This window comes from Plectropomus leopardus, chromosome 14 (assembly GCF_008729295.1).
Source record: "Plectropomus leopardus isolate mb chromosome 14, YSFRI_Pleo_2.0, whole genome shotgun sequence".
Lineage (NCBI taxonomy): Eukaryota > Metazoa > Chordata > Actinopteri > Perciformes > Serranidae > Plectropomus > Plectropomus leopardus.
In genome coordinates, this window is record NC_056476.1 from 5,609,612 (window position 1) to 5,629,996 (window position 20,385).

A 20,385-nucleotide genomic window follows, 5' to 3' on the forward strand; every position below is an offset into this window, starting at 1 on the left:
CACTTGAAGCAGTTCAGCATATGTCATGATGTTTGTGTACTTACATAATGTTGCAAGTATTAGGTTTTATCCATGTTAAGAATTTTAAGCTGATTTGAATAGAGGGTCAGGTATATGTAGTGTAATTTCGTAATGCAGATAAGAAATTTCAAATGATAACCGGCTGAAAGGTATTAATGATACAAAAAAATGTAACTGAACTGGTTCCTTACTATAAAAAAACATCTCAAACCTCAAGTATTTGACTGAGAATATGTTGTTGCAGGTTTGTGCAAAGACTTAAACCCACACTGCACCCCCTGACATACTTTCAAAAGTAAACATTAATGTGTAGGACCATGGCAGGATTAAACATGAGTAGAGAGAGATTTGTATACATCCTCGGGGAAAACGTTAGCCTGACAGGCTATACTCAGGGCACGTATATCCCTTTTCCATATTATTTTTTCTGTATTATCTTTTTTCCAAACACTTGGTGGCGCCAAATGCCTTTCTTTATTTTGTAGCGCGAGACCTCTGAGCAGTCCTTTACCTTTCTGACGGGAACCATAAACAGTGAATAACGGGAACACTCTGTGCGCTCCGTTGTCTCGCTGTCAGGCGCAAGTAATGTAGGCTGATGACGTCAGGGGAAAAACACCGGGTGTTTGGTGTCACTTAGCAACCACCGAATTTAGTGTACCTTCTAGAATTAAACTGTTCATTAAAAAGAGACTAATGTTTAGATCTAGATTGTATTTTTTTTTATCTACATACACATAAATAAATGAACAAACGTATGTTTTCACATCTTTACACCCGATTTATTTTTACTAGCACCATCAAAAGGCAAGGAGCACCTTTGTAAGAAATGTTCCACAAATTGCAAGAAAAAAGTAGATTTAGAGAATTGTTTGTTTTTTTTTTTTAAAAAAAAAAAAAAAAGGTAGGGAAAAATAAAATTATCCTTATTGCACATTCAAATTATGTTGCTGTATTATAATATTTTAAGCACTTTCTCCAGGTTTTGCTTGCCTTTTTTATTGTTTGTTTACTAATTTTCAGCTGATTTTCTTGTACTTTTTTAAAAATTAATTTCTTGCTAATTTTTGAGTAATTTCTTCTTATGTTGCTCATTGCCTTCTTCCCATGCACTTGAATGAAACCAAACCAATTAGCTCAGGTTTCAAATGCTTAACCAAAGCTAAACAAAGTCAATTTCTAAAAACAAAAGTTAAGAAGGATTTGTGGGGAGTGCTGATGGTTCACCTTTTAGAGAGGGACATTTGATTGTTTGTTTCTTTCCATCAATTTGTATGTTGTTGTTTTTTTTCCATCGAGGACCACTTTAAAAATGTGTGTTATTAAAAATAATTCTTTAAAGTGTTATCCTCTGGGATTTCTGTGCCATAAAACTCATTTGAGTCCTTGTGCTTTTACATTTCCTCATAAAATCTGTATCATATCAAAGACAGTGGGACGTTAGCCCGCCTGCAATATGATACATGGTATGTTGTAGATCTAAAAATGTTTAAGTGTTTTGACCTGAAACATGATAGGTCTATGTTATGGAAGGACCTCTGAGGCCACATGTTGATCAACAACCGGGCCAAATGCTACAGTGTCAACAAGCCAATCAGCCCCGCTTGGCTGCGTCTCCGGAAATTTCCACTTACATGAGACTGCAGTACTTTCACAACAAACATTTCATGAATAGCACCTGACCGAGCTCATGCAGGTCACAGGCCACGCCCACAGAGCGAACCCACTTATTTCGCCTTCTCCTATTGGCTGCTCCGAAGGTGTGTCATTCAACCTGACGTCAGATGCTGTATATAAAAAAGAGCACATACCATAATTAAAGTTTAAAACATGTTATGATTGGTTTACTGATTATCTCCAGACACTAAAATAAACATTCTCTTTTTAATGAATAAAGTACAAGTATTCTTCTTAGTGCGACTAGTCAGCAGCTCATGAATATTAATTAGACAGAGGGGAAATAAGACCTGCCTCTTGCACCAGCGCGGTCACATTCAGCATCCTGCAGCGCAACATCTCACAGCGCTTTCATCAGACTTCCTGCTCGGTGTCTGGGATCGGATTGACTTGAACTTAGACGATTTTGATTTTTAAAATAAAGAAATAAGATAATGGCTTTGAGAGGACCTCTATTCCGTCTTCTCAGACCTCAATTTGGCCACACGTGCCAACAAAGCAGAGCTCAATCTGTAGCTGTGCTGGGAGCTCCGTTTTCAAGAGGACAGGTAAGAAAAGCTTTATGTGACTTTTTTTTATATATGTGCGTATGTATTTACATCTTCAGCACCGATCTAAATTATTTGTTTTTATTCTACAACAGAAAAGAGGAGGCGTGGAGCACGGCCCTAAAGCCATCAGAGATGCGGGGCTCATCGAGCGGCTCTCCGGTTTAGGTAGGTGAGGGGAGACGGGATAATACTGAAGCAGGCGGTGCTGCTGCGTTATGTAACAGTGGATGGGTGGAACCTGCAGGTTGGCTCGGGAGGCATTTAGATAGATTTAGCGTCTTCCCCAAGTAGCTGCCAGCCCGTTACATCACCGGAAGGCTGTAAATACAAACGTCCAACACGTAGGCTCGTGCTTAGAGAACAAAGTGGTCTCTGCTTTAGCCCAGTTTACATAAAACCCTTCTGTCTGTTTTAGATCCTTCCACTTCCATTTTGTATTTAAATATTAGTGAAAAATACAAAATGAGACGTTTAAATGATACATTGACATGCTTTTTTTTTGTTTTGTGGTTCCACAAGTAGATTGGCACAAAAGGAGCCTCACTGAAATCATTATTATGTAAATCTTCGCTGGAATAATGGCGACTACAAACTCCTTCAGTCCCCGTTACTAAAGCGATGCCATACATGGGTAAAAATGCCATCAAGTAGCACCGTGAAACTACACTCTTTAGAGGACACACTGTCTGCGCCGTGCAATCTGCTTTCTTTTCAGCCACATGTCTGGTTTCTTGTCCCGGCACATGCTCGGAAGCGCGCACAGAGGAAGAGGATGGGCTGATGTATTTCCACTCTGTCGTCACTGCTGCAGACAGACTTTCCTCCATCGTAACAACTCATTATAATTTGCTTTCAACCGACCTGCTGACAGTTTCCTGTAGGACAGGAGCTTTGAAGACAGAAAGGGGACACCTCAGGCGGAAAGAATGCGCCTTTATTTTAGGCTCGGGTTAATGGGGTTGTATTGTGCTTGAAATCCCACGCCTACATAACAAAGGACAGTAACCAAAGAGGCTGGTGTGATGAAGGAATGACTAACAGACACAAGTCCAGACACAGATAAGGTCTTAGAAAATATAAGGCGCTTGAGTATCACAATATCATGTTTGGATTCACAAAAACATTGGTTTGATTTTTATTTGATATTCTATATGTAAAGATTGGTGGTCAGCAGAGTTGTTTTTATTATTCTGTATTTTATTATTATTATTATTATTATTTTCGTTTTTAATTTTTGTTTAGTTTGATTTAGTTTCCAGAGTGGGTTTGCTCGTTTCAGTTTATATTTTGTTGTTTGTAATGATTAAGTTTTAGTTTTTATTAGTTTCAGTTTAAGTTTGATTTTTTTATTATTATTTTTTAAATAAGATTATGGTGATATTTGTCAGGGGCGAGATTTAATAAGCTCAGAATAGATATTGCATGAGTCATATGTCTACATGACTGTTAGACTGTTAGTCATTCCTGTCTCTGCAAACATACTAATGCCTCCTCATTCATTGTGTTGCCAAATTTGAGAAAATTGAGAGAGACTAAAACTGAAGATATTTCCTGTAGATCTTTTGTAATGTCTTTCAAGTACATAGTATCATTTAAGTTATTTTTATGAAAATTCTACTTTTTCAAATTTTTATTTCAGTTACCTAAAATGTTTGTCACACCTTGTTTTAGCTTTAAGTTCAGTTTTAGTCACCTATAATAACGTTTTGTGTTCTGTTTAAACCCCCAACTGCAAAATGAAAGTGTTGTAATCTATCCTCCGCCATTTGACAGTGTAATAAGATAATCCTAGTGTAAATATAAGGAACACGAGCCTGTAAAACAGGTTGTCATGAAAGCTGCACCACTGACTTTTGAAATAAGATTTTTTTTAAAAATAGCAATATATCGCCTCAATTACAGTATCACAATATGTGGAATAGTAACCCCTATATCCTGAAAATGTATTGTATTGCCAGATTCTTCAGCCCAAAGTCTGTTTTTAATAACAAGTATACACCAAGGATTATTATTTTGCAAAATGTAAATTACTATTTGATACCACAAAGTACTAATGCCTTTAACTACTTGTAAAAAAATGGAAAAACTAATCAGTTTTGTGTTTGATTAAGTTGATGACAAATGCCTGCTACAAGTTAATACAAACTAGTGTTTTTAAATTTAAAGTTTTCAATTAAAAAATTTAATTAAAAAAATTGTCATCACTCACCTAAAAGACTACTGTAGTCAGGATTTTTTAAAACAAAATTGTATAATTATACAAAAAAATGACAAGTACTGTAACCTATCAGGAGGTCGCTGTGTACTGGAGTGTACCCGAGCCAGGGGTGCTTGTTGACGGCACACAAGTTTAACACTAAGCTACCATATGTTTGATAAGGTTACTATAAATACACTCACTTAAGAATATCCCGCAAGTATAAATGTACTGTAAATATAACACAAGTTGACAGGAACACAATGTCACTACAAACTCACTGCTGAGTTATGTAACAGAAGTTAACAGCAAGTGATAATGATAACGAAAGCTTTATACAACTCTTCACACAAAAGATAATCACAGTTTTTGACAGTTAAGAACAGCAAGACCTGTGTTTAAGCCAATTAAACCAACTTAAAGCATTACAGCATTTGCCTGGGAAACCTAGCGTGTCTGGTCCCAGACATCTGCTCGTCAGCTGTAACAGGAATTTAACTACTGTACACGCAGCAGCTATAATTATGCATTTCACAGCAACCACAAGCAAAACTTGCAGCCGGTTGCTGAAGAACAGACTTCTTGAATTGTCCTGCAATTGATGCTCATGTCTGCACCAACATAAGGGCTATTCCTGTCCTGTCTACGAATGGTAATGTACCACTTTGGTACCACCTAGATCAGCAGGGTAACGCTACACTGCCACAAAGGCTCACATTGCAAGACGGACCCCCAATATGGTGGATCATAACACTTGTTTACTTCGCAATGTGTCTCTCAAACTAAGTGGAAATTTTTCAGTCTTAACTAAAGCGGGCACCTAGGTCAGGGCGAACTGCATTGGCTGAAACCTGAGCTGACATGGGAAACGGGACAAGTGGAAAGTGCGCCGTCACTAAAGTTCCACTGGCACTCAATGAGTCAGCGTCCACAGACTGTAAGGTAGATGGATAGGTGTTATGCCAAAGAGGCTGCAGACTATGTAGGGCTACAGTAAAGGTTGGAAATCAGCACCAGCACCGGCCAAATGCTTGTAAAAACAGGCAAGCGGCTGCTGGATTTGTTTTACTTCGCAAAAGAGACAAAAAAGTTCATTTTAAAACTCTGGTTGCAGTCTTCTAGGAACACGTCTCTTCAACACAGACAACAGGGCAGTATCCCTTTCATGCAACAACCAGTGTGTCCATCAACAGTTAGACGCCCTGGCCGTACCTAACATTAAGGTCACCAAGGTCAGGATCTCTGTATTTTTTATACGTTGCCTTTTTATAAAGGGAGCTTTGGGGGTCTTTTGTAAATTATTTTAGGGGACAATGAGTTAGACTCTTAAGATTATTCAGTATTTTTTATATCTAACCATCATAATAGATTAATAACTGTTTGGGCCCTTTAGTTTGGGGCAGCAATTATTATGCTGTTCTCTACACCCTTCATCTAACTAATCTAGACTGGTGCAGGTGGTGTAGAATTGCAGGAAATTTATTTATTTTCTGGTGGAGCCCACCAGACCGCCCACCAGTTATGCATCTTGTATGATTTATGCTACTGCCCACTGACATTGTTTTAAAGCACTCTCTCACTATCAAATTCTTATTATTTTTTGCTCTGCAAATGTCTTAAATTACCCATATTTAGATCAGGAAAATCTAAATATTGCTAGCTTGGTTTTTGGACCTCAGCGTTTCTAAAACCCTGCATACAGCCCCAAATGTCCTTGTGTAAAAGTCTGGACCTCTGCACAATCAGTCACTGTTCCCGAACAGAGTGACTCAGCTAAGAGCCCTCAACTAATGGCAGCCTTGTGTTGTTGTGTTCCTCAGACTACTCTGTCCACGACTTTGGCGACCTCAACTTCCACCACCTTGAGAAGGATGACCCCTACATGGATGTAAAGTTCCCTCGCTCTGTGGGTGGAGCAACTAAGATGCTGTCTGGCGCAGTGAGCAGAGCTGTCGGTGCCGGACACACGCTTGTAATGCTGGGAGGTGATCACAGGTAATGATCTATTAATACTGTATGTTTGTCCACAGAACTTAACCTTGAAATCATGCATTAGTGCAGTATTTAGGTGTCTAAAGGCTGCTTTATATAATTTTAACGTGTTAACAACTCTCACGCAAGAATATGCTCAGCTTCTGAATTGACTGATAAAAACACCAGATATTTACAAGACTGTTACCTCATTTCATAGCCTTGCTATTGGATCAGTGGCAGGCCACGCCCAGCAGTGTCCTGACCTGTGTCTCATCTGGGTTGATGCTCATGCAGACATAAACACGCCAATGACGTCTCCATCAGGAAACCTCCACGGCCAGCCCGTGGCGTTTATGCTCAGTGAGCTGCAAAACAAGGTGAGGAAAGATATTAGTCTTGTGCACAGACATTTTCCTATGTGTTTGTATCAAAGTGACTATAGGAAAGACTTATTTTTATCAATTCGTCCACTCCTGACTGAAAACAGCAACCAGGCTGCAATGTAAACTGTACCTAAATTAAAGTGCTTGTTTTTGCCACTGTAAGGCTCAGATTATCATTTTAAGTGTCTGACAAGATTACTGAAATGATCTTTACAGAGATAGTCCTTTTTGTTAAAGAGAAAACAACCACAAAATCAGTATAGTGAAACATGCCAGACCACATTTATTTAAGCTGTATTTTATACTGTGTATTTTATCATTGCAAAAGTATTTATAAGTCGACAGAAACAAAATAAAACTCATTTAAAACCATCTTGGTTCACCTTTCCATTGTTCAAACAATCACCAACTCTGGTTTGGTTGAAATAAACCCTTAATTTGACCAGCTAGATGTGAAAATGTACATATACATGCTGAAGTTACTTTAAATGGAGTCTGGTGCATGTAGCAATGGTGATTTCGGGCTGTTTCTGGTCAAACAAAAAGGATCTAACATTTTATATGTTAGATTTTTGTGAGCCAAAAAACACTTGTAGTTCTTGAGATTGCAAATGCTTGTGAATAACTTTATTGCATCACAGCACAGGCTAATGGCGTTGAGTAAGGCGTCTTGAAACGTAGTTGGAATTAACTAAAATATGCAAGTCTGTTACACTGTAGCATTAGTGCCTGTAGGGTACTGATATTATGGCAAGTTTAAATAATCATATCTGTAGTAAATATAATAGTGTTTTCTCCCTTCCTGACTCCACCCTCAACAAGACACCTACACTGAAAGAGATGCAAAAAGATTAAAAAAAAAATTTACTTGCTAACAAAAATCTCTATGTGAATTCTCAGATATCATCCAATGGAGGACATTTTTCAGTCTTTACATGCATAGATATATTATGTTACAATATCTCTGACTGTTTACCATAGATGCCAGATATCCCAGGGTTCTCCTGGATGAAGCCATGCCTGTCCTCAAGGGACCTGGTGTACATCGGATTGCGTGATGTTGACCCAGGAGAGCAGTAAGTACATGCTATCACTTACTGATATGAACTTCATTTTCTTTGTAGCACGTTGAAAATAGGTCCTATGTTTTTGACTTTGTTCATAACAGCCACATCCTGAAGGCCCTGGGAATACAGTACTTCACCATGCGGGATATCGACAGACTAGGCATCCAAAGGGTCATGGAAGTCACTCTTGACCATCTTCTGTCAAGGTATTGTAACAGATTATGATAACAACGTATTAATTATCTTTAAACGTTTATCATACTTAACTTTTACTTCAAGCCATTTTTTTGTTTGTTTATTTGATGAAAACCATATGACTGCTCACATCTGAGTTGAAGCAGACCTTAAATTTGCACTTTAACTCACCTCCTTGAACAGAAAACAGCGACCGATCCACTTGAGCTTTGACATCGATTCATTCGACCCGTCTCTGGCTCCAGCCACAGGAACACCGGTGAACGGAGGTTTGACCTACAGAGAGGGAATCTATATCACAGAGGAAATCCATAACACAGGTACAGAAGACAACAAATATGGTCAGAACATCCTCTAAAGACCGTTTCAGATACCTATCTGTCCTTAAAGTAGGGGTCGACAAATATGTTTTTTCCATATTTAGTATTTGGAATAAAACAAACTCCAGCACAAAATTTTGTTTAATATTTTGAGCAAACATTTAATCAAAACTAAACCTTTAAAGATCATAAACAGCAAGTTCCCAGTAAGTTTTTTTTGAGAAGGTCAAGGGAACATTTAAATAATAAATGAACAAATAGAAATAGCTCCCTGAGGTTTTACAAAAGTTCCTCCTATGTGGACAATTTCTTTGCACCTTTTAATTAATAAATTTTATTGGCAATCATTAATATAAAATGCCGGTATGGATATATGGATAATTGTTGACCCATTCCTTAATGGACTTTTATTGTGTACTTTTGTATCTAACTTGTAAACACGTTGATGTGTAGGTCTGCTCTCAGTCATGGACCTGGTAGAAGTAAACCCGCTGCTGGGGGCCAGCCCTGAAGCCGTGGAGGCGACCGCAGCATTAGCGGTCGACGTCATTGCATCGTCTCTGGGACAGACGAGAGAAGGCGCTCACGCATCTTTGGATGAGATTCCCTCTGTGAAGGACGACACAGAGCAGCTCCGCCTCTGAGAGCACGAAGCGAAAAATACGAACTTTTTCGACATCATCCCTGAGCATTCCGCAACTCTGAATACAAGACTATGAAGACTGAATCTGATCGTAGCTACAGGATTTGTTTTCATCTCTTTGCTGTTTTAGCGTCACATTTAATGAAGAAAACCACAAAAAGGATTTTCTGATTTGAGGGGGAAGGTTCCCTTTAAAGCTGGGGTCGGCATTTTTGTTTCCTTCCATCATTACGCACAATCCTTTAAAAAGTCTGAGAAAAAAATAGACTTCTGTACCTCCTCTTGGCTCTAGGGCTGTCCCAAATATAATTTTCTGTACTGTGCAACGTAGCTCCACTTGGGGTGAGCTGACGGGGGCTCAACTCAGTCAATAAACCCGTTAATAACTGTACAGTAAAATGATGACACTCCTGTCACTGTGCGTGTGACGGGTGCAGGAGCAGGATCACAAATACTATAATGACATTTGTCCTCTGCAAAAAACAAACAAAAAAAAATAATATCTGAATACCTAAACTGAAAACCGAATACCTACCCAATTAACAAATACCTAAATAGCCACACAGTTAGGCCCAGCCCTACTTGGCTCAGTTTCAGGCTTTAGAAATCTAGCCCGAAATTACACCAAGCACAAAGAGAGGGGTTCCTATTGTCTGTTCTACAAATGCACATGCAATGTGCAAACTGCCTACACTGCAAAGCAACCCAAAAAATGAAAACCGACTTCTCAAAAAGAGAAGTGAAAAGATAATCTGCCAAACGCATCAAATGTATCACAGTATCGGCAGTGAATTGCATGGATGGAGAGAAAATGTTGCTAATTGTTTAGCCTCCTGATAACTGAAACCAAAGGCTCACAGCTGGCCAAATGTGGAATTATAACTTTAAGGTCTGTCAAGTGATGCCACTGGGCCCAAAAACACTTTTTTTCTCCATATAAATTGTCAAATAGAAGTCTGTAAATCAGTGGATGCTCTTTTTTAGCCTCTCAAGCCCAATGAAGTGACTCGCTTCACTATCAGGATTTGATCCATTCCACCCAATCACATTACGATAGTCTAGACGAGCCTTAAGATTAAAGCTCGGCTGCAGTTAGTCTCTGGTGCTCTTGCTTTTTGGGCTCCACAATGTAAAAGATCCAAGTGATTTTAAACCACAGAAATCAAGATTTTTTTACTGAAAAACTGAGCAACTCTTACAGGAATGAAAGGGGCCTTGCCTGTATCCAGTGTATGCCTCCTCAAGGGGATTTACAGTCCCACAAGTTTGCAGAGAACACAGGACGGTAAATATCACAGAACTGATGCTAACTATCAACATTGTAATGATAACCACAATCACTGACTGATAACTGAAATCAGTGACTGGCACGGTGCATCAAGCGGTGGGAGGGGCTGAGGACAGAGAAGGAAGAGCTGCAAGATGGTGCTGTATTATCAAATTCTGACCTTTTTCTTTCGACCTTTTCCGAAAACTGCCTACCCCAGCTTTAATAACGCCAAGAAAAAAGCCTTTGGCATAATTTCGTTCACTAATTCACATATTGGCAGATAAAATGGATTAATTTAAACAGCAAGATGGTTATTATGAAGTTATTTTGCTCCTGTATGTAATAAGTTTGAGTGTTAGAGGACACAGCTGCCACACATTTATTGTGCGTTTGGTTTACAAGAGAATGAACCTGCCTCAGAGGTATGATGAAACAGGATCGACTTAGTTTGAAGTCCACACTCTCGCATGGACTCACAACTATTTGGTGGCTGTGCCAATTACTAAAGACTAGTGATGATGTGTTTGCACTTTTGGACCAGCTGTGGTTACTGTATTTTCTTTAGAGTTTACTTTTGTATTTTCACTATGAACGTACCAGTTCATTAACTATAATTTCTGTGTGTATAAATATTTTCTGACTACATCAGTATTAATTGGCATGAAAATTCTTAATGTCCAGCTTTGATTTAAATGCTGACCAAAAAAAAAAAGACTATTGGCTTATTGAAGTTTGAACCAATCTAAAGCTTGACTTGATGTGGCCACTAAACCACTATTGTCCTTGTAACAAGGAGTCTATATTTTGGTCTTCCATAAATGTGATAACATTTTTCATTCATTTGTATGGGTGTCTTATTTTCACCAAAGTTTGTTTCATTTTAATGAAAAGCTATATAACAAAACACAAAGTAAACTAAGGTTTAAGGCAATGCTCCTTGGGTGATGTGAGGGTCTAAGGGCAGAGGGATGTCGTACACTGTAAAGCCCTCTGAGGCAAACCATGTTTTGTGATAATGGGCTCTATAAATAAAACTGACTTGACTATTAACTCAGTAAGAAAGACGATCATAAGCTTAAGGGCTAAACAGATACAACTTTGACCTGATGGTGCCGATACAAGAAAATCAGACTATCACCAATGTTATTACTATTCATCACAAAGGGGACATGGATTTGTGCAACAAATTTCACAGTAATCCATCCTCAAACTGTTGATATTTCACTAAAAACCACAAACAAGATTCACATTGTGGTTCTAGCTGAATTCATTGCATAATTTATATGATTCTTATACTTCTTACTACTTTTATCTTTCTAAGATTTTAGGCATCTATAGGTTTGCTCCACGTGCTCTATCTTGCTCTATGTAGTTTAATACATTATGTACCGTGCAGAGGTTTAGGAAAATACACACAAAACTATCACAATTCCAATTTTTACACATCAAGAAACATAATAATTTCAAATAGAGCTGATTATAATGATACCAACATATTATTTATTAAATGAAATGTTCTAAAATGTAGATAAAACTGCACCATTTATGTATAAAGTAAAGAAAAAAAGGTTGTTACAAATTAAAGTAAGTTTTGAACTAAGAGGTATTTGTCTGAACAAATTGTAAAAAATAAATAATTAGTAAAACACTTAATATGCAATGAATTCAGCTAGAACCACAATGTGAAGTATATAGTATATCAAATAAGATGAGTAACTATTACAAAAGTGAGGTATGAACATTATGTTTATGAATTTCTGTTTGGGACTTTTGGGTACTACAGATGCATCTCAGAAAATAAGAATATCATGAAAAAGTTTGTTGTTCATTTGTTCTTCGTAATTCAATTCAAAAAAGTAAACTTTCATACACTGTATATTCATTGCACATAAACTGAAATATTTCAAGCCTTTTTTTGTTTTAATTTAGATGATTAAGGACTATAGCTCATGAAACTCAGAAATTCAGTATCTCAAATTCTTAGAATATTTCCTTGGATCATTCAAAAAATGATCTACAAAACAGAAATGTCCAACTTCTGAAAGGTATGTTCATTTATACACTAAATACCAGGTTCGGGCTCCGTTACTACGAATTCCTGCATCAATGCGGTGTGGGATGGAGGCGATCAACCTGTGGCAGTGTTGAGGTGGTATGAAGCCGACGTTGCTTTGATAGCTGCCTTCAGCTTGTCTGTATTTTTTGGGTGGAGTGTTTCTCATCTTCCTCTTGACAATACCCCAGAGTTTCAGGTCAGGCGAGTTTGCAATCATGGTCAGCTTAACCATTTGGAAGGACTTTTGGCACTGTGGGCAGGCGCCAAGCCCTGCTGGAAAAGAAATCTGCATCTCAATAAAGCTTGTCAGCAGATGGAAGCATGAAGTGCTCTAAAATCTTTTGGTAGACATTGACTTTGGACTTGATAAAGGACCTTGATTTCCAAATGAAGTGCAAACTTTGCTCTTATCTGAAAAGAGGACTTTGGACCACTGAGCAACAGTCAAGTTCTTCTTCGCCTTGATCCAGGTAAGACGCCTCTGATGATGTCTCTGGTTCAGGAGTGGCGTGACATTAAGAATGCGACCGTTTTAGCCCTTTTCCCGAAGACATCTGTGTGGTCTCTCTTTATGCACTGACACCAGCTTCAGTCCACTCCTTGCGAAATTCAAGTTCTTGAATCAACTTTTCTTCACAATCCTCTCAATCCTGCAGTCATCTCTGTTGCTTGTACACCTTTTCCTGCTGCACTTTCCCCTTCCAGTCAATTTTCCATTAATATTCTTCCATACAGCACTCTGGGAACAGCCAGCCTTTTCTGCAATGACCTTCTGTGGCTTACCGTCCTTGTGAAGGGTGTCCATGGTCGTCATCTGGCGTCCCCATGATTGTAGTTGTGTATACTGAACTAGACCGAGAGATACATGGTATTTTTACTGTTTGAATAGTAATTTACTTAAAGTTGAAACTAAATATTCTAATATTTTGAAACATGTCTTTTCACATTTTTATATCTGTAGGCCAAAATCATCAAAATTAAAACAAAAAAAAGAATTTAAGTTTACATGTAGTGAGTCTACAATATGTCAAATTTTCGCTTTCGTGAATGACTGATGGAAAACATTGAACTTTTTCACGATATTCTACATTGAACTTTTTCACGATATTCTTTTGAGATGCACCTGTATATATTTCATTTCTTTTTATTCTCAGTGTATAACAAACTTGTTTTGGTTTATCACTGTTCAAAAAGTAATGACTCAATACCGTTCATTATTTTTTATATGTGTATTTGAATTGTGTAAGTTGAAAATGGCTAAAATAAAAGTAAGCTGCTATCTTTGGAGCCACATTACCAGCCTTGCCAAAAAATGATGCAGGTACATAAAAGAAAAAGCAGTCAATATTTGGACTAATAAAAATTATTATCAGTACTGCAGGCATCATATTAATAGTAATGATTAGCTGCAGTTACAGGTGATTATACAATCATGGTATTACTGTTATTACTTACAATAAAAAAGGTTCAAGTTGTTCTTTTTTGTTTCGTTTTTTTTATGGGAACATGAAGCAATATTTCAGATAAAGCAGAGCACACTCGCGCCCCACGCTCTACCTGATCCACAAAAGCAGGTCACCAAACATGTTTTTGTCCTTGACATCACACCAAGAACGCATGATATCTCAGCAGCAGAAAAACATTGTGGCAGATGTGCCACTCCAAGAACTCAGCACTGAAAACAACCTTATCACCTATTATCTGAGAATGAATTCCATAGTAACAGATGCTGTTTACCCAACACTAACCTGGCCGGGTGTGGGGCTTCAGCCTGTAACAAATTTGGGTGACGTCAGCTCCACAGCGGATGTTTTTCTAACCTTTGCTTGCCATCCCTGGAAATATCAGATGCAAACTGAGGTTAAAGATTAGCTTTAATGATGAGGAGACTGTCAAAAAAGACATACTGAAGCCTACTTCTAACAGTGATTAGACAACATTATTAACTGAACATTGCATTATTATTTAAGACATTTCACCCATTATTCAATCACATTTCTGACAGACAATTTTGGAAAAATTATGTCAGTACAATCATTTGGATAAAATATGTGCCATTTTATCAAATACTGTTCAGCATTATACAGATAATGGCACAATATAATTGTTTTGAGCTAAAATATCCCAATCTGAGAATCAATAAACCTCCCAGAAAACCTGCACCAGTGTCGATCAGTAACGTTTCCAAAGTACAGTCACCAGGGAGTCTACACCTGTGGGAGTAAGTCGATGGTACTGAATAAATCCTGCATCATCTCATCATCTCTGGGGTCTGTAGCAGCCAGCATACAAGTCCAGAAACTCATCCTGCAGTGCATCAACGGTAAAAACAGTCTGATTTAAAAAAAAAAAAAGTGCAAATCTCAGGTCACAGTTTGTCCACAGAGTTTCTGTAAGTTTGGTCCATTTACAGGTTCAACAATTGGACTTTCTTGTCAAATGATTTCACCTGCTGATGGACAGAATCCCCTCCTAATAAAGGTCCACTTAAAGACATAATCGTCTCGTCCTTATTTGCACGCACAGAAACAAGAGGAACATTATTGCTATTGGAGAGTCGGTGGAGACAGTTTCAGAGAGTCTGGACTTGCCCTGGATCCAAAGCTTAAGAGTTTTTGGGGTTTTTTAGATGTAGTTTGCTCATTTTCGGAAGAACTTCAGATAAACCACAGCACCTAGAATGGCCAACTCCATTATAATGATGATACCTAACAGCAACTTGTTCGTCACGAGCCTACAAGACAAAATGAGAAAGTCAACAATAAACAGAAGCTCAGATCATTGTTCCAAAAACATATTTCATGAAACTTAATGATTAATTGATTAGTCAAGCGACAGAAAGTTAATCTGCAACTGTATTTACAATCGAATTAACATTTAGGACATTGAATCACAGTATTGTGTTCTTGTCATCAAATATTATAAATGGTTTGTGGGGAAATTCAATAAAAGAAATCACTAAAATATTTGGCATTTTCACTGGAAAAAAGCTAGGAGAAAATACCAGTAGACACTGAGAAGAAAACTTCTAATAATGATAAGGATAGTAATAATAACATAAATTTACAAGACATGGGTTCAAAAAATCACAACTTAAATCATCATAAATGAAAAGATCTTGTGAATAAAATATATGAAATGGAAAATATTACTATTAGAAACAGACACCAAATATATAAATCTGAATAAAGATGGGAGAAACTGATTAAATATATAACCAAAAAAAAGATCTTTTTTTAATTCTACACTGAATTTTGAGTAATTTGTGAACTCTGAATGATTTGTTAACTCTCCTGAGCGGTTTATTATTACATGTATTTATTTATCAAAATCTATCTCTGTCACTCTCCATATATATATATATATATGTATGTATATATTATCTTTGTTTATTTAATTCAAAAATGCTAACAAAAAAAAAATCAAACAAAACATTTAGGACATTTAAAAAAATTGCTGCTCCCAGCTTCTCAGTCATGATGATTTGGTACTTTTATTTGTCATTAATGTTCTTAAATTTAAAATCTTTGTTGTTGTTTTTTCTCAACAATTTTTAGTATAATCATAGGTGGATTAACATGGACCCCAATATTTCACTACCAATCAGAATAAAAACAGCTCATGTAACCACCTCAGTTGGAAGAGACTGGCCCTGTCTGGCCAGATAAGAGTGGTGTTGTAAACCTTTGATAATGTGTCAATGGAAAAAATATTGGCGCCTTTTTTGTCTCTGATTAATAAATGTATTCTTCTATTATAAACAGCAGCCTTATGTAACGTTGTTACGGGCTAATTTGCGGAATCGCTGGACTTTACAATCGTCTGTTGCTACAGAACATCAGTAAATTGTAATGTCAAATGCTTGTCAAAAATACTTTGGGGCATGTAAATGCACATCTTATCTGATCACTTTAATCAGTTTCCGTGTTCACAGTTATTTTGGAATCACCATAAGATGACTTCAACTGGGTAGAAGAAATGTTTTCCCCGTAACCGCATCAAATGTGCACCATTCTGCCCTGTTAATGTACACAGGAGTACAATTCAATGTACTATCATACAACCTACTGGGATAACAAATACGATAACAAATGTGTAGCCTCTGAAGTGGTAGCACTTACCGCCGAGACATGGCACGAAGAATTTTTCTACTTCGACTGAGGTTCTCTCCAGTATGAACCAACTACAAAATAAACAAAAGACAGAATTAACCAAATCATGATACGACCACAACAAATAGTCCTCTGACATCTCACAATATTTAAGTAATAAAAAAAATCCAACCAATATGAATCATATTGACCCAAATCTGAAATATACCACCTTTTTTTGCCCATAAACTAAGAATAAATTCTGTACTGCTTTAAAAAAAATCCTAGAAAATATAAGCAACTGAATTGAGTGAGTGAAATGTCTAACATACAGTATCTATCTCATCCCGTACAGCAGCATAGTAACAATTCACAGCTCACTCTGTTTCTGGTGCGGTCCAGCTGTTCCCTCTGCTCTCCCAGCTCCTCGATGATATCCGTGCCGATCTGATCCGTCTCTGCGGCGATGCGCTGACTTCGTTCAATACTCTGTGTGGCATTGTTGAGAGAGTCTGTGCCCTGGAGGAGCAGGGCTCTCTGAGACTGCAAGTGTGTCTAAATAACAAAAAAAACATGCAAACCGGGGTAAATTATCTTAACAATGACAAAAGAACAGAGGAAAAAAAACAATATTCTCAGATTTTTTAGATATCTATTAGTTTAACTGAATACATTAAAGGGCTTATTTTGCAGTTAAAGTGTGTCAACTTTTCCTTTTCCCTCTGGAACCTAAGGCAGCGTCGTTTTTCTTGTTCTGCTTTAAGATGTCTTTCACAAGTATTTAAACCTTTGAACTCTGAGCAAGATGGTACGATTTCTTTCAACAACATGGAAAAAGTGAAAGTGAAAGCAAGCTTGTCCAATAATATTTAAAAGTTAAAACATTTCCTGCTTTCAGCTTCCTTTTAATTGTTGTAAAACTCCTGTAAGATGACTCCCGGACATTTTCATGGACAAAATCTTGAAACTTTTCTATGTTTTTTAACGACCCATAATTTAAAAAAAAATCTTGACAAACCTGCCTGGTGTTTTGTTTAAACATATTAGATCCAAACTCTATTCAAACACAATTTCAGATAGCTGGCATGTGACGCAAGAAAATGATTTAACATGCACGATGGTAAACAAACTGTCACACCAACACATATTAAAACTATAACATCGACAGCTACAGAAAATAAATTTGCCATTATATTACATTTTGTGGAAGGTCATCCACAGAAGATTACTGTAGTAATTTAATCACGCACAACAAAATGACCTGACTTTCATTTATACTAATTTTATGATTTTTCCAGGCCTCGTAAATGCAAATGTGAAATTCCATGACATTTCCAGGTCTTCCATGAACATTGGAGCCCTCTCATAATGAGATGACACCACGCTGAAACACCATTTATAGCATATATAAGTGGACAGCCACACACTCACACTCTGCTGGTTTTGTGATGAATAGATGCCTTGATGACTTCTCTCTGCTGTGTGGAAAGAAGCACCAAATCCAGGCACAGAGGTTTTCATGTCCCTCTGCAGCTTGCCCAGATCCCGGCGGTACATGCGCAGCTTTGTATTCATTGCATTGCGGTAGGAAGAAGGAGCAACACGCAGCTCATCCTCCATTCCTTGTAACTGTAGACAGATAAAAAAAATATGAGAAAAGTGTGTGTAAACACACAAGCAGTGACACACAAAGTACAGTTACGAAACAACGATTGGATTAGGTTAAGCTTCTTTAATACTTCCGATATTAAAGGCAAGTTTCAATACTACTGGTGCAAAGAACATTTACTCATATACTGCTACTTAGTTACAATTTTTAGGTAAATAATGGCTACACAATTTCCACCACAAAAAACACTTAAACGGATATTGTGATAGTGATATGAGATGCAGTTATGGTGGGAATGGTCATTTGGCATATCATCTTTATTTAAAAAAAACAACAACATATAAATGATGATGACATGATTTTTTTGATGGCGTCTGTACCAAACAAGCATGTTTTGTTACATCTGGAATATGATTTGTAGGATGGGGCACCTCTGTAGCAGTAGTTCATGGCCATTAAGAAGTTATGTGCATTTATTTATTTATCTATTTTTCTCTAATGATTTTGTGCTGATTTTTGCAATCTTTCACTTTAATGTTAATTTTTTCCTCTCTTTTTCTTCTTTCCCTTTAAGTATTTGTTTTGTTTCTTGTCGTTTATTTCTGTCTGTTTGTGTGTTTTTATCTGCCTTTCAAAAAGGAGGTGGTTCATCTCAAGGGGTTTATCCTAATGAATAAATAAACTTAAACAACATTTAAAAAATGACTAATAAATCTACTTCCTTGTACCGTGAAAAGTAGTAGTGTTGTGGCATGAGAATAAAATGCTCAAATAAACTACAAGTACCTCAAATTTGTGCTCATGTACAGTACCACTTTATTAAATTATTTTAATGAGTTGCATGTAATAATAAATGTTATGTGTCATCACACTTAAACCGTTGAAGTTCTGCTGTGGCTTCATAAAGGAGCAGACTCTACAGAGCTTTTATTAAAGTGCGTAGCTGTAACATTTCACTTCATAAAGGCAGAAACAGGAGAGCAGCTCACCACTTCCTCAGCCTCCCCCTGCCTCTCGTCGAAGCTCCTCACCAGCCTCTTTCTCTCCTCTGCGGATACAAAACGAGAAAAAACATCTTTCTCGTGAGTTTTTCACACAGTTAGCACACGTTAACAGTAGCTGTTACAGCAGCAACATGAGGTGTTTACCTCCGTGACATGTCTCGGCTCTCTCCGGCATCAGCTTCAGCTCCTCGTAAAGCGATTTGAAGATTTCGTGCAACTTCTCGAATTCCTCCGACGACATTGTTGCGCTAACTGTCGCTCAGTTGCTTTTTCTTTAAAAGCCTAACTCGTGTTTAATGATAAAATACAACACTAGCGAAAATTAAAGTCACAGCTGCAAATTAATCAACTACTTTTGCTTTGACGATAATCTGGTCCTCGGGACTTCCGCATGACGTCCGACGTGATCCAGTGCCTAAAACTCCAGACCAAAAATTAAACATAACTATTTTTAAATATTTTCATTTTGATATAAAAATAAAGTACACTAAATATTGCGTTCCAAATATGGATAAAAATTAAGTAAACGATCCGAAATCTTGTTTAAAATGATTAAAAAAGCACCCCGATTACAATTTTATTCAGGCACTAGGAGTACAGCTTCGACTATGCCTTCTGGGAAATGTAGTTTAAAACGCTACTACTGCTTCTCACTAAAACAATGTACACAAAACATTTATTTTAGTTATTCAGATTTAACTGGATTTTCTTTCACAAATTAAATGTAAAATTATTTTGTCCAAGAATTTATATATGTATATATTTAATTGCATATGCATTTTACTATTGTTGTTTTTCTTTGTTATTGCTTTTGTTAACTTTTATTATGTACAGACTGTTTTGTCTGGTTTTGTAAAGTGTCCATGGGTGGCGCTTATAAATACAAATTATTGCTTTTATTATTATTATTATTATTGGTAATGGTAGTGGTAGTCATTTGTTTTTGCCCATGCTTATTGCAGTCTTGCTTTTGTTTTATTGAATGTAATAAATAGTTATTGATGTAGCATTGTATCATATGGTAAAATAAGGTTCCTTTAGAAAAAAAAAATAGTCATCAGAAACATCTAATATAGGCCACTTGTATTCATCAGTGTGATGAGGTTACTCGATTCCCTAAAATCGTTTATATAAGGCTTCATTTTAAAAAATACACTAAATTATATTAATGTCAATTTAGTTTTTAAACCCAATCTGTAAATAAAATCAGCCCCAACACAATAAGAATTTCCCTTTTTTACAAAAACTGTATTGAATACATTAAATGCATAAAGTACACATATAGTACACATATTCATTTTTTTACAAAGTTGTAGGTTATATTTTC

The 20,385-nt window shown here is 37.0% G+C and overlaps 2 protein-coding genes across 3 annotated transcripts; one reads left to right on the forward strand and one right to left on the reverse strand.

Annotated features, from left to right (window-relative positions):
- Window positions 1–1,864: 1,864 nt before the first annotated feature.
- On the forward strand, window positions 1,865–11,134 carry arg2 (arginase 2). Its single transcript, XM_042500483.1, has 8 exons — window positions 1,865–2,246; window positions 2,342–2,414; window positions 6,267–6,441; window positions 6,638–6,797; window positions 7,785–7,879; window positions 7,972–8,076; window positions 8,249–8,385; window positions 8,839–11,134. Exons 1-8 carry the CDS (start codon window positions 2,133–2,135, stop codon window positions 9,027–9,029), a joined length of 1,050 nt encoding a protein of 349 aa, XP_042356417.1. The 5' UTR covers window positions 1,865–2,132; the 3' UTR covers window positions 9,030–11,134.
- Window positions 11,135–12,039: 905 nt separating this feature from the next.
- On the reverse strand, window positions 12,040–19,423 carry vti1b (vesicle transport through interaction with t-SNAREs 1B). 2 transcript variants are annotated; one of them, XR_006106514.1, is made up of 8 exons: window positions 19,203–19,423; window positions 19,044–19,102; window positions 17,877–18,074; window positions 16,827–17,000; window positions 16,476–16,537; window positions 14,568–15,088; window positions 14,103–14,189; window positions 12,040–13,203 (listed from the first exon to the last, which is right to left on the reverse strand). XR_006106514.1 is itself a non-coding variant. In XM_042500585.1 (6 exons), exons 1-6 carry the CDS (start codon window positions 19,297–19,299, stop codon window positions 14,995–14,997), a joined length of 684 nt encoding a protein of 227 aa, XP_042356519.1. In that variant the 5' UTR covers window positions 19,300–19,423; the 3' UTR covers window positions 14,211–14,994. The 2 variants fall into 2 exon arrangements, 1 of the variants encoding a protein (XP_042356519.1); XM_042500585.1 differs by lacking the exons at window positions 12,040–13,203; window positions 14,103–14,189 and having other exon boundaries at window positions 14,211–15,088.
- Window positions 19,424–20,385: the final 962 nt, after the last annotated feature.

Excerpts from the sequence above, each read along its gene's own strand:
- vti1b (XM_042500585.1), bottom strand. The coding sequence starts at position 19,299 with ATGTCGTCGGAGGAATTCGAGAAGTTGCACGAAATCTTCAAATCGCTT. Across the intron at positions 18,075-19,043 it reads AGGGGGAGGCTGAGGAAGTG|TTACAAGGAATGGAGGATGA; the intron begins GTGAGCTGCTCT and ends ATCTGTCTACAG. Across the intron at positions 17,001-17,876 it reads CATCACAAAACCAGCAGAGT|ACACACTTGCAGTCTCAGAG; the intron begins GTGAGTGTGTGG and ends TTTGTTATTTAG.
- arg2 (XM_042500483.1), top strand. The coding sequence starts at position 2,133 with ATGGCTTTGAGAGGACCTCTATTCCGTCTTCTCAGACCTCAATTTGGC. Across the intron at positions 2,247-2,341 it reads CTCCGTTTTCAAGAGGACAG|AAAAGAGGAGGCGTGGAGCA; the intron begins GTAAGAAAAGCT and ends ATTCTACAACAG. Across the intron at positions 7,880-7,971 it reads GATGTTGACCCAGGAGAGCA|CCACATCCTGAAGGCCCTGG; the intron begins GTAAGTACATGC and ends TGTTCATAACAG.